General features: G+C 36.0%; 2 protein-coding genes across 2 annotated transcripts; one reads left to right on the top strand and one right to left on the bottom strand.

Moving 5' to 3' along the window:
* Nucleotides 1–1456: 1456 nt before the first annotated feature.
* On the bottom strand, nucleotides 1457–5494 carry LOC146002252 (larval cuticle protein 1-like). The gene is made up of 3 exons (XM_083139968.1): nucleotides 5486–5494; nucleotides 1848–1996; nucleotides 1457–1679 (listed from the first exon to the last, which is right to left on the bottom strand). The coding sequence occupies exons 1-3, from the start codon at nucleotides 5492–5494 to the stop codon at nucleotides 1457–1459; spliced, it is 381 nt and encodes a 126-aa protein (XP_082996094.1).
* A 2889-nt stretch (nucleotides 5495–8383) lies between these two features.
* On the top strand, nucleotides 8384–11356 carry LOC146002251 (endocuticle structural glycoprotein SgAbd-9-like). Its single transcript, XM_083139967.1, has 3 exons — nucleotides 8384–8467; nucleotides 10150–10298; nucleotides 11134–11356. The coding sequence occupies exons 1-3, from the start codon at nucleotides 8384–8386 to the stop codon at nucleotides 11354–11356; spliced, it is 456 nt and encodes a 151-aa protein (XP_082996093.1).
* The last annotated feature ends 686 nt before the right edge of the window (nucleotides 11357–12042 follow it).

Genomic DNA, 12042 nt, shown 5'->3' with positions numbered 1-12042 from the left:
TAGCTGTCTAGCGTCCTTCTGTGCTGATTAATACATGTCTTTACTGTGCATAGTCTTAGATGAGATTCCTTTCTCTCGAAAGCTACATATTCTGTTACGTGGCATTAACCTTCGGCAGACATGTTTACGCCAGTTGCCAAACCTCTCACAACACAGCGTGCAATTTCAAATTCTTCAGATTCTTCTTCAACATTTTCAAAATCGTCTACAAAGTTATTTTTCCAAACCTGTAGCAATTCATTGGCCTAGGAAAATAGTTGTAGCTTAAAGTATTAATTTGTCCTAAAACGCCTTCGAAAAATGAGACATTTCAGATAAAAAGGGCACTGAGGGAACCTGTTCAGACCAAGAATAGAACGTTGGTGGGGCCCTAGTGGAAGGAGCTTTATAATCAATATTTCTTGTAATAAGTAAACATCTGATAACGTAGCTTGTACTGAAGCGCTGTTGCCCCACTGAATTGATTATATGGTACAACACAGTACGTAGAAATCATTGAAGTTACCACGAAAACTTATAAAACCAAATAATATCGGAGGGCAAATGTCAAGGAAATTGAAATTACTATTTTCTTTCTTTTAATTTCAGTGAATATTTGATATGGTGCTCTTTATTTAATCACCAAACCGTTTTCTAATACTAAACTTTTTGTTACTTTACGTATTACAGTAATATGGCAATTTCTAGAATGTTCAACTAGAAGGACGCTTCTTTTAGAGTAACTTCAGCACTCTGTCATATTTGCAAGTAACTACTGTTTCGAGCCTAATTAAAATTATCTGTGCAAGTTGCCTGTTAAAAGAACTCCTGTGAGTGGGTTGGGAGGAAGGAGCGTTTGTTCCAGCCTCTTGAAGCAGAAATGTATGTAATGGACTATTACTAATAGTTGGGGGATCCTTAGAATATTAGAAACGTTGAACCAGTTAAAATGGTAGAGAAGGGGTTGTTAAATCTTATATTTTATTTGGTGGTGGAGTAGTTCCTTCACGGGCTGTGGCTTGGGGCGCTCTTGGTAACCACAGTTTGCGAGTCTCTCCAGTACGCACATTCAGCGATTGCAGAAATTGGAGTTAAATCTTGAGTAACACTTGACAAACAAGAATTTTTCAGGAAACAAATAAATACATAAATATTAATTGAAAAACGTTGTGGGGATACTCATACCTTAAGCATCCCTTAAATATTTCACTGACTATAAATGTTAAGAAAAATTAAGTATTTAATATTTTTTCTGCGTTTAGGGATAACCAGGCTATTGAAACCTTCTCGATCTTAATTAAAATATTATAGGTTCACATGAAAGGGAAATAAGCCATTAGAGCATAATCGTTTATTATACTAAAACATACAAACAATAAAATTTGACTATCATAAATAATTGCAACCTAGCGAAAATAACTGCTTATATCTTATCAGAGGCGAGGAACATTCTAATTTTCTTTACGGAGCTGGATATTTAAAGTAGAGGAATTGGGTTGTTTGGGTCAACGACTGGAACAGGAAGATGATCGCCAGCTGCTCTGTAGCCGAATTCATCAGCGATGAAAGACAGGGTGATTGGGATTCCTTCGGGGCTGGTGTATGTGTGCTCTCCAGTCTGAACCAAGACGAAGCTGCCATCTGGTTTCGGCTTCAGTACTCCGTGCTTCAGTTCAGTGGCTCCATGTGGAGTTGCGTAGCTGCAAGAGAACCAGGATTTGGTTATGAAGGAATATTCAAACATCATTATACCAAACCACAATAATCTAAATATAATATCAAATAATTAATTCTTCAAAGAAATGTTAAAGTAATCAATATTTTAAATCATGTAATTATGGTAGAATATGATACATATATAAACATACCTGAGCGAAAATTGGCCGGCATCATCTACAACGAAGTATCTTGACAATGCAGGAATTGGAGCATCTACAAGGACTCCATGCTGAGGCCGTGCTTCTGACCTCTGAATAAGAGCTGCGAGTGCTACGGTGGCCAATGCAATTACTGCGATCTGTGTTAATAAAATAAGCCTGTTTTATAATTGCATTGTAACTACTAAACTAACTCTCTAATATTCTTAAACCTGGAGGTTTAAGCAACACAAGGCTTCCATCTGTCCCTATTCTTGGCAAAATCAATCCAATCTTTTACATCCTTACCAATTTCCTCTAGGTCCATCTCAACGTTATCCCTTCATCTTCATCTTGCCCTTCCTACAGGTCTCTTATCATCATTTACATTGTTTTATAACTAATCAGACTGCATTTACAGAGAGCGAGCGTTCATGTTAATTTATTCTCTCAAATAGTAAATTTTATATATTGTACTTTTGACATTCTTCACAATCACTTGTGCATATTTCTTGTGAGAATCGTAAAGGGTCAACTACACACAAATAAACTGTTATCACTTTTTATGGTAGCCAAATGCACCGAGCACAAAATTCTACATTTAATTATGCAATCCCTTTCCTAGATTTCCATATTTCCAGATCATCTTTCAACATAATTAACAACTTAAGTACTACCTTCGTCATTATAAAATGTCATTCCTCCCCATCTAAAATATTTGTCGTGGTGCGATTTTCGTAGCTTCTATGGAAGCATCAGCATTTCATAACCCACCCCATCAGCATTGTTATCAAGTTTACTTGATTGGAGGCTGATAATTATTCTTGTCATGTAGTTCCCCAGCTTTCCTCCGAATGTTGTGTCAGCTTCAAAATTCTCGGAGTGCAATTATTATTTTATTTTTGAAAGAGTGCAAAAATAGTAAACATGTTAAGAAAATAGGAAAATGTTATATATTGTAGCTTGTGTGTACTTTGTTTCCAGATCTTTCCATTGGCAAATCCGCAGCTAGGTTTAGCCAAAAGACATTTAAATTATCTTTGATCATACATATCGACGGCTGGACTGGTAACATCCGTGGTGAAGCGTAAAACTATTTACAGCTTGAGCACAGTATGCTTCTTCTGAACAAATAGCTACAGATTGAGACTTGGTATCATGTTTCGTGTGTGCTGAAATTTGTCCCCCGCATGAAATAATAGTTTGTGCTTTTGTCAAAGTGAAACAAGTACTACACCAACTACTTTTACCTATTCATTTTCTTTAATTCACAACAAAGTTCCGAGACAAGAAGAAATACCACGCGACCAACGAAGACCATACTCTTGCTAATGTCTGGCGATTCTAACACTACCATTTTTGCAATACGAAATGGTGAAAAGATACTTCCCATTTTATTTCTTGAAGAAAACTTTTGTTAGAATTAATACCAATTTAGTAGGGATGTGCCGAAGCCGATTACAGATGTATAAAAATCGGCAGAAATTGACATATCGGCATCGGCAAAAATCCGATATTTAAACCGTTACAGATTATACTAGTTTTTTACCTTCTAATAAGTTTTATATATTAGTTTCGTAAGATTTATTGAAAATTAGGTTATGATTCATCATTATTGTAAAGTTTTTGTAATAAAATGATTGCAAACTCTCATTCAGAGGATCAACCTAACTATAAATCGGAAATAAAACAGTACATTGCTGAACCAGGATCTGCTGTTGTATTGGAAATTCAGAAGTGAGTATTCAAACCTGAAGCAAGTGCTGAGAAAATACTTGGGCATATTTGCTGCATCAGTATTCAGTGATTGAGTGTTCAGTGTTGCTGAACAGATTTGCGATAAGAGAAGAAGTAGGTTACTTCCTGAAGTGCTTCCAAATCTCGTATTTCTGAAGTTGAATCTGGCAGCAGTAAATTTCCAACATTAAAAACAGGAATTCATTTTGCATTTCAAAGAACTGCTTGTGTACTAATGTAAAATCTCTTGAGAATCCACGTTCTTATTAAAGGTTCACATAACAACCTTTTGTAGATGCAAATGTACATTCGCTTCTCATGTACACATATGATATGCAATACAAGTGTACAGAGCAAATTTATTTTTGTCATGCTGAAAATAATATCCCATTTCTGTTTAATAATCTTATGTACCGGAATCGGTATCGGTTCCAAAAATTATCGGTGAGTACATCGGCATCGGTAAATTTTCAGCTTCGTCACATCCCTACAATTTAGTATACGGTATGAACGTTTCATCTTCCAAAAGCCTAGAATTTTCATTTCCTCCTACTAAGTATTGATTACATCCTAAAGGGAAAATTGCCTTAAAAACAGATATTTGTTTGGGGGACACTATGAATCAATGTTTCGAAAGGCTAACCACCTTGGCGGAGTGGTTAGCAAGCGCGTTACGACTCCATGGGTCGCAGGTTCAGTTCCTGAGCATGCGTGTTCTTTCTGAATGTCCCTTCATCAATTCCATCATGTCATCACTTATCCTCATCTTGGCGATTAGCCAAAAGTTGAAGAAAAGCGACGGTAAATAACAAAAATGAAATCAAGTATTTGGAAAGTTACTTCTTAAAGTACATATATGCTAATTTTACAGTTACTTTCTTCAAGAGAAGTTACAAGTCGCATAACATGTTTCGTGCATGTATGCTACCAGCATTCTGTTCGCCTTTTTGTTTTTGTTTTTGATTTTGCTGATAACAAATGAAAATCAAAAAAAGATGGGATTAAATTATTATTAACATTCTCGTATTAGAATATGAAAATTGGAAGTGATGCCAAAATTTTATTTTACATGAAACCAAAGAAAAAGTAACTGACAAGGTAACTCGTAATTTCGTTACTCTTTACTTAATTACTTAAATACCTCCAACTTTAATTAAGTAACATAATTACCGGTAGGAATACTCATCTTAAAATGTAACGGTTACTTGTTTAGAATGACCTCGTTTGTTTACAAACACCAACACACACACACACACAAAACGAGAGAGGGAGAGGGGGAGAGAGAAAAATTGGAGAGTGAGATGTAGATAAAGTCTATAACAGGGTTGTTAAAGGTCCAAGAATTTTAATTTAATTCATTTCCGGTCCAGGAGAGAAAATTAGCAAGCGTAAATGGGTTCTGGACCATAAATAACCATTCTATATGTAAAGTATTTCAATTCTGTCCAGGAACCTTTCTTCCGGATAAATTTAAATAGGGTCCAAGTATTCGAATGAAATATTATGCAACTTGGACCCAATTTAAATTGTGCGAGAAAAAGGTTCCTGAAGCCAGTAGAACTCATTAGAATTTATGGTTTCTTGGACCATTAACAATCCTGGTCTATGCCCTTGCCAATCCGGTTGCAGCCGTGCCATGTCAACTCAGGATTTACCAGAAAGAAGAGCGTTACAATGCCATTCTATTAAGTGCATGAGAAAATAAACCTTGCGACGGCACCACAATTCAAGTGGATAAGTTTATCGCCTTCGTTTGACCTTGCTTTAACATAATTAATTGAAACACTTTTACATTCCAGTGTTACTTCTGTAGGTGATACTCTTTCACTTAAATAACAGCTGCAAACTTTAACATCCCTGAAACGAGCAGCGAAATTCACTCACATAAATTCAATCTAATTTCCCAAACTCACCGTTCTCATGGTTGCTGTTAAGTCTCCTCTTCTGTCAGTACACTGTGCACTGATGCAAGCTTCTTTCGTTTTTATACAGTAAGGCAAGGTTTTGTAGTTCTATGAACAAGATATTACAGTCCGGTTTTTGCTGTTGCAGATAAACATCTGGTTATTTAAGACGGCACGCTTGGCCCAGGAACACATGGCCTAGAGCCCAAGGTCAATGAAATTAACATGTCTGGATTTTTATACAACACATTTTGCTGAGAAGGGTACTTTTCATCTGAATCCTACCCAACTTCGATTGATTGATTGATTTGGTTAATTTTACTTCCCTATTCTGCCACTTTTGGCTAATTGAGAAGAAGAGGATGAGTGATGATATGATAAAATTGATGAAAGGTCACTCACAACGAACACTCATGCCCAGACAGGGATTCGAACCCGGCTCATCCAAGCTGGAGTTGTAAATTACTATAATACTTGATGAGTCGCATATGTACAAGTTATAGTATTGAAATAATATTCTTGAAGCTTGCTGCCGGTGAATGATGCACAGGTTTCCTCAGGTTGTCAACCAGGTGATTTCCTGATAGGTTTCCGAGCTTTCGAGAGCTAACGACACTCTCATCTTCAAGGATTAAATGTCATTCCTCTCAATTGCTGAAGATGAGAGTGACGTTAGTTCTCGAAACCTCTTCAATGTTATATTATTATATTTGATTACATATGATGTGAAATTAAAAGTCGAACATATGAGTGAATAACATTTAGCAATAATTACTTTTTAGAGATTAGCCCATCCACTTCACGCGTTCATTTGTCAACGCGAAACAAAGATATACTGGAATCCCAATTACATAAAAGATAGCACATTAACAAAATGTTTTGGAAAGTAAAGCCGTTTAAGAGCGGCGTTTGGGTGAAGTACCTAACTCTGGTTTCTTCTAATTATGTATTTATCGGCTTTAATTATCGAAGTACCGGCCAAATTATGCTTATAGAACACTGGCTCTTCTGTCATTTGCCATAACTACCAGATTTTCAGTCTGTTTTATCCACACAATCTCTTAGCATCCATTAACAATATCTCATTTTCTTTTCAACAAAGCTCCTATACCTTTGCAGTAAAATCAGATGAATACTTTGGATGATAAATTATCCACACAATCACTTTAATATTCCCTTACACACCCAGCATGATCTAAATTTCTGAATACATTACATACTGCGATATTTCCATTTGGGTTGCACCACTTCCACATAATATTAGGTAATTTTTTTGCAACGCTTAAGAAACATAAAGTTTTGGTAAAGGATTTGCTTGCATCTCTTACATTAATTTTATCAGAGTCTTATATTTTAATCTCTTAGATTCCTTGGTAAGGAAGATAGGGTTACATTGTGATAACTCTCTTCACACCCTCGTTAAGGTGTAACTTTTCGTTTGGTCCATAATCTATTTCATCAATGCATCGTTCATCGTCGCGATTAACTCAAGAGGTAGAAACGCATCTTAGAAACAACCAAAATAAAAATAGAATAGAGAAGAAATATAGTTTCATTTAAGTGCTAAAATTATCTTTCATTTGGAATCAAACTATTTAGCCCTTCATTAGTACGTGTGTTATTTTCTTGTTTGCACAACTAGTGTGAAAATATTTTATTTTTAAGTAGGCCACTTAATACAAGAACTTTTAAAAGTACCCAAGCATCTCGGGGTACGTTCCCGATGGCGTAGTGGTAACGTAGTCTACTTGGAATCAAATAGTCCTATGTTCGATACCAGCTGGAAGCACATAGTGCTTCGTATCCTACTTTAAACTCGAACAAGTGTTCTCTGTTTACCAGCCAGGTTAAGTCGATGTTCAGGGAATATTCCCTTGTGATGACAGCAATGTATGCGCTCGAAACGTTGGAAGCTAACCTGTTTGGTAAACCGAGAACATTTGTTCGAATCAAGTCACCAGGAAAGCTACAATTGCTATTTCCACTTTAAACTGTAGGTCCAGTCCAGATAAACCTATCTGTGCATAAAGTGTACTTAAAACAAAAACCTCAAACATGTATTACAATCAATGATCAATTTTAATCCCTGACAGGGACCAATTTCTGTCAGCTTGCAATGTTAATTGGACATTATCCATTGTCTATTGCTTCTATTGCATACATCTATTACTACGATTCGTGAATCACCTATTCTCTCGTCTTCAGGTGAACAGTTTGTTTATGCAGGTGGTAGGGATCGAACCCACGAAAGATCTGTGGTTTTTACTACGAATCCGGTGCATTTACCGGCTACTGTTTTCTCTCCATATTAATTTATTTTGTTACTTTAATTTACTATTTCTATACGTATTTGCTTGAATTCTACACTGGGATTGCTTATTGGATTTAGAGCCATTGCTTTCAAGGCGGCATCTTGTTTGTTTGTTTTTGTTTTTTTTTAGATTGGTTCTTCGTGTAGTAATGGTACGTTCTTCCATTGAATTCTATGCGCGTCGATGTATGTAAGTGCAGCTATTTTCGTCGTTTTAATTTTCCTTTGCGCGTGTAATTTGATGTCGAAATATAATTACAATAGTCTAATTATGCAGAATTTTGTTCTGATGTACCCATGGGAAAAACAGCTCCAACTCATATACATTTAAATACACAAATTAACCCACGACTCCTTTGTAGCGATGACTTAAAGAAAGGAAATGCAAGCAAACAACAGGAACGACATCTTCTGAATAGATCTAGGAACAACTCCGATCTATATCATACTACACCTGTAGACAGTAATCCGAGAATATACAAGTAATATGTTATATTCTCCTTCTATTTAGGTTATTTTATGTGTCTTGTTTGGGGATTAATCGCAAAGATGAGGATGAATGATGAACTCATGAACTTGGTGATGGGACAAACACAATGCTATGTCCATACCTTGGCCAGGATTTGACCCTGCGATCTGTGACTCCGTACGCCCTTGACGCTGACAACTACGCCACTGAGGCAAGCGAATATACCATTACTGCATTCATTTATTTCATATAAGATAATAAAGGTTAAAATATACAAAAACGTAATTTTACCTGTAGTATTATATGGGTGTGAAACTTGGTCCCTTACATTGAAAGAGGAACATAAATTGAGAGTATTTAAAATAGGATCCTTAGGAAAATATTTGGACCTAAAAGGGATGAGGAGACAGGTGAGTGGAGAAGGTTACATAATTTAGAACTACATAATTTGTATTCATGTCCAGATATTATTAGAATAATTAAATCAAGAAGACTTAGGTGGGCAGGCCATGTGGCACGAATGGGAGAAGAAAGAGGAGTTTACAGGATTCTTGTTGGGAAACCTGATGGTAAGAGACCAGTAGGAAGGCCAAGACGAAGATGGAGGGACAACGTTGAGATGGACCTAAAGGAAATCGGTAGGGATGGAAAAGAGTGTATAGATCTTGCTCAAGATAGGGACAGATGGAAGGCCTGTGTTGCTGCAGCCATGAACCTTCGGGTTTAAGAAGGCTAGAGAGTTAGTTAGTTAGTTAAGATAATAAAGGTCAAGGTAATTATTCATTTTATGGATGAGGAGACTTCGTGTCTGTTTACCCAAATGGGTCGCCAGAACCACCGCGAGAGGATTAAGTGCGAAGGGATTTTTTTCTCGCTTAATCCATTACGCGATTTTTCCTTTCGCGCTTAATCCGTTTCGCTGTTGTTCCTATTGTATTTATTCCTATATTAAAATTTGGTTTCCCTTTTAATCCCTTTCGGAGTTGTTCCTTTTGAACATATTCCGATATTCAAGTTTGGTTCGCGGTTGATTCTTTCTTTGAAATATATTTCGTTATAATCCGTTTCACTCTAATTCCTTTCGTGCTTATTCCATTTCGCGCATAAATTTTTCACTAGCGTTTATCCCGTTTCGCTCTTGTTCGTTTCGCGTATAACCCTGTGTTATGTTTCGCAGTTACCATCAATTTTACAATATTCTGCCGTTAAAAGTTTAGTCTGACTGTTAATTTGCAGAAAACGGGATGTGACTGCTTTTTTTTCTGAGAGCGGGCACACTCATGGTGTCATCTCTATGTCCTGTGCTTAGAATAAGAAGTAAAAAAAAACTTTCGAATATGGATATATTCAGACCGGATTGTTGCAGGTAGCAACAACGTTTTCAACGAATTGGGAATATTTACACCAGTAGTGAAACAAGACTGGTGTTATTTGTTTATACATTTTGCTGTCAGGGAATCAAAACAAATGGGAAGAAACATGTAAATACAGTAGTAAATGTTTATTCTCAAAAGAGGTGAAACCAGATTGTAGAAGGTAATTGAGCTGAACAACAGCAGCCTGCTTCATGCTATAAAATGGAACACCACCCCAGTCCTAGCACACTGAAGATTCAGACGAGAACACAACAATATGAATACCGTAAGCTCATAGTTCTAGTTCTACAGAAACGTAACAAGTAGCAAAATCACAATATCAATTCATTGACTTCTCTAGTGTTTATCGTGTAATTATCTTTCAGTTTAGCGTAAAGAAAACGTTAGCTTCAGTCTCTTATTTCACATATTGGTCATTCATCACTGCCTTGATTAACGTGTAAGCGAAGACGCTACTATCACGTGAAACTCGAATACTCACAAATACTGAAATAGTGCTTTTGTGTTTTATTTTCAGGTCACTGTTATTGCACTAGCCGCATTGGCTCTTACAGCTCTTATTCAGAAGACACAGTCAAGACCTCAGCACCCAATCGTCGTAGGCGCTCCTATCCCCGCCCCGACGAGATACTTCGTTGTGGATGATGCTGCTCAATTTTCACTCAGGTAACTCGAATATTTTATATTATTTAACACTTACCTCCACTAATTGTCCTTACATTGTTCACACGTTCTCATTATAGCACAGAGACAATTATTATTTCCAAAAAAAAAGACTAATTTGAAAATTCCGAATATATAACTCTAGTTTCTACTAATTATTGTTTCTCGAGGTGACTGTTCAGAAAGTTACGCAAATGCCAACCTCTCTTCCAGGTAGTGCATACTGGAAAGTACGTTCTTGCAGTCTAAAGTAGCACTAGCGCCTGAGATTCTATTCAGTTTAATCCTTCGTGAAATGTGTATTTTCTTGGCTTTTCTACATTTTTGTTCCGGATTACCAGTTTAGAAACTCAGTTTTTATAGTTGACGTAGTGATTTCTGTTCTTAGCTTGTATTTAACTCGCTATTGACTGTAATTAAGAGTTGATATTCGTTTCAGACAAATATTAATTCACTGACTTAAATTAAGTCCAGTTTTTGCTCAGGGGCTTACAATCACATATTACTGGAAGTTTACAGGTAGGCTCAGTACTGATGCTCGCATTATAATTTTAATAATCAATTAGCCTACACTGTTTCATAATTAAATTTGTGTTTAAAGTGGTTTTAAATTACTTATTTTACTTTTCCTAATCCTTGAAATTATTACTTGCCTGTGACTCATTCCAAAATCAAAAGTTACTATCCATTTCTCTCCCTCATAAGTCTTCAAGTTACTTAATTATTAAATCTGTTATTTCTACACAAAATATAACTTGGTTGTTATTAATATTCTACGTGAAGTTTGTAATAAGTATGTTTTTCACTTACAATAAAAATCAAATTTCCTCTTTTACAGTTATGCAACTCCACATGGAGCCACCGAGCTGAAGCACGGAGTTCTGAAGCCGAAACCAGATGGCAGCTTCGTCTTGGTTCAAACTGGAGAGCACACGTACACCAGCCCTGAAGGAATCCCAATCACCCTGTCTTTCATCGCTGATGAATTCGGCTACAGAGCAGCTGGCGATCATCTTCCTGTCCCAGTCGTTGACCCAAACAACCCAATTCCTCTAATCTAATAACATGAAAAATTTAAATTACGTTAAAGACTTCTAGTAAATATGAACTCATTTAACTGCCTGAAAGGTTGTTAATACACAAATTCGTTGTTGATATTGTAAATACAGTTTTTTTTGTATATGCATTAAATGTTATAAAGATACTTGAAATGTGTATTTATGTTAGAATGTTTTCTTTAACATTTTTTGCCTTGTCCTAAAACACAAAATCGTTTATTGAAGACCTAAATTAAACTTTTTCATAAATAATGTGTTTTTATTAATTCCACATTCACAGTTAACATTGAAAAAGTTGGAACAATCAATCAAGCTTTATTTTACCACACGGTTGCTAAACGAAGTATTATCTTCATTTAAAAAATACTGTTTTAGATAGTTCTGTTATTTGCTGTTTGTGGAATTTTCAGTGATTATTTAGCACATGTATTAGATATTTCTTGTGTTATATTCATGGTTAGTTTCGATGTAGTATTTAACCCAATGAACCATCTGCAGTTATCTCGAAAAATTCCCATCATATTCTTGTTGCTAATTCTCGTTGTTGTTCTATCTATTTATCATCTAGCAATTTATAAAAGTAAAATAATTACTACTATGGATACTTCTCTGTAAACTTAACCTAACACTGGAGCAAGAGAATGAAAACAAGTCTCTGCGCAAGTAGTGACGTGAGACGGCTCTACCAA

The sequence above is a fragment of the Lepisma saccharinum genome, chromosome 18 (genome assembly GCF_977018435.1).
Source record: "Lepisma saccharinum chromosome 18, izLepSacc3.1, whole genome shotgun sequence".
Classification (NCBI taxonomy): Eukaryota; Metazoa; Arthropoda; class Insecta; order Zygentoma; family Lepismatidae; genus Lepisma; species Lepisma saccharinum.
Note: the sequence above shows the minus strand (reverse complement) of the source record. Positions and strands in the feature narration are given on the sequence as shown.

What these genes read in the sequence shown, in the direction of transcription:
- LOC146002252 (XM_083139968.1), bottom strand. An exon ending in GCCGGCCAATTTTCGCTCAG is followed by an intron (nt 1,680 to 1,847) that starts GTATGTTTATAT and finishes GTTCTCTTGCAG; the next exon opens with CTACGCAACTCCACATGGAG.
- LOC146002251 (XM_083139967.1), top strand. Translation starts at nt 8,384, where the DNA reads ATGCTATGTCCATACCTTGGCCAGGATTTGACCCTGCGATCTGTGACT. An exon ending in CTGACAACTACGCCACTGAG is followed by an intron (nt 8,468 to 10,149) that starts GCAAGCGAATAT and finishes TTTTATTTTCAG; the next exon opens with GTCACTGTTATTGCACTAGC. An exon ending in GCTGCTCAATTTTCACTCAG is followed by an intron (nt 10,299 to 11,133) that starts GTAACTCGAATA and finishes CCTCTTTTACAG; the next exon opens with TTATGCAACTCCACATGGAG.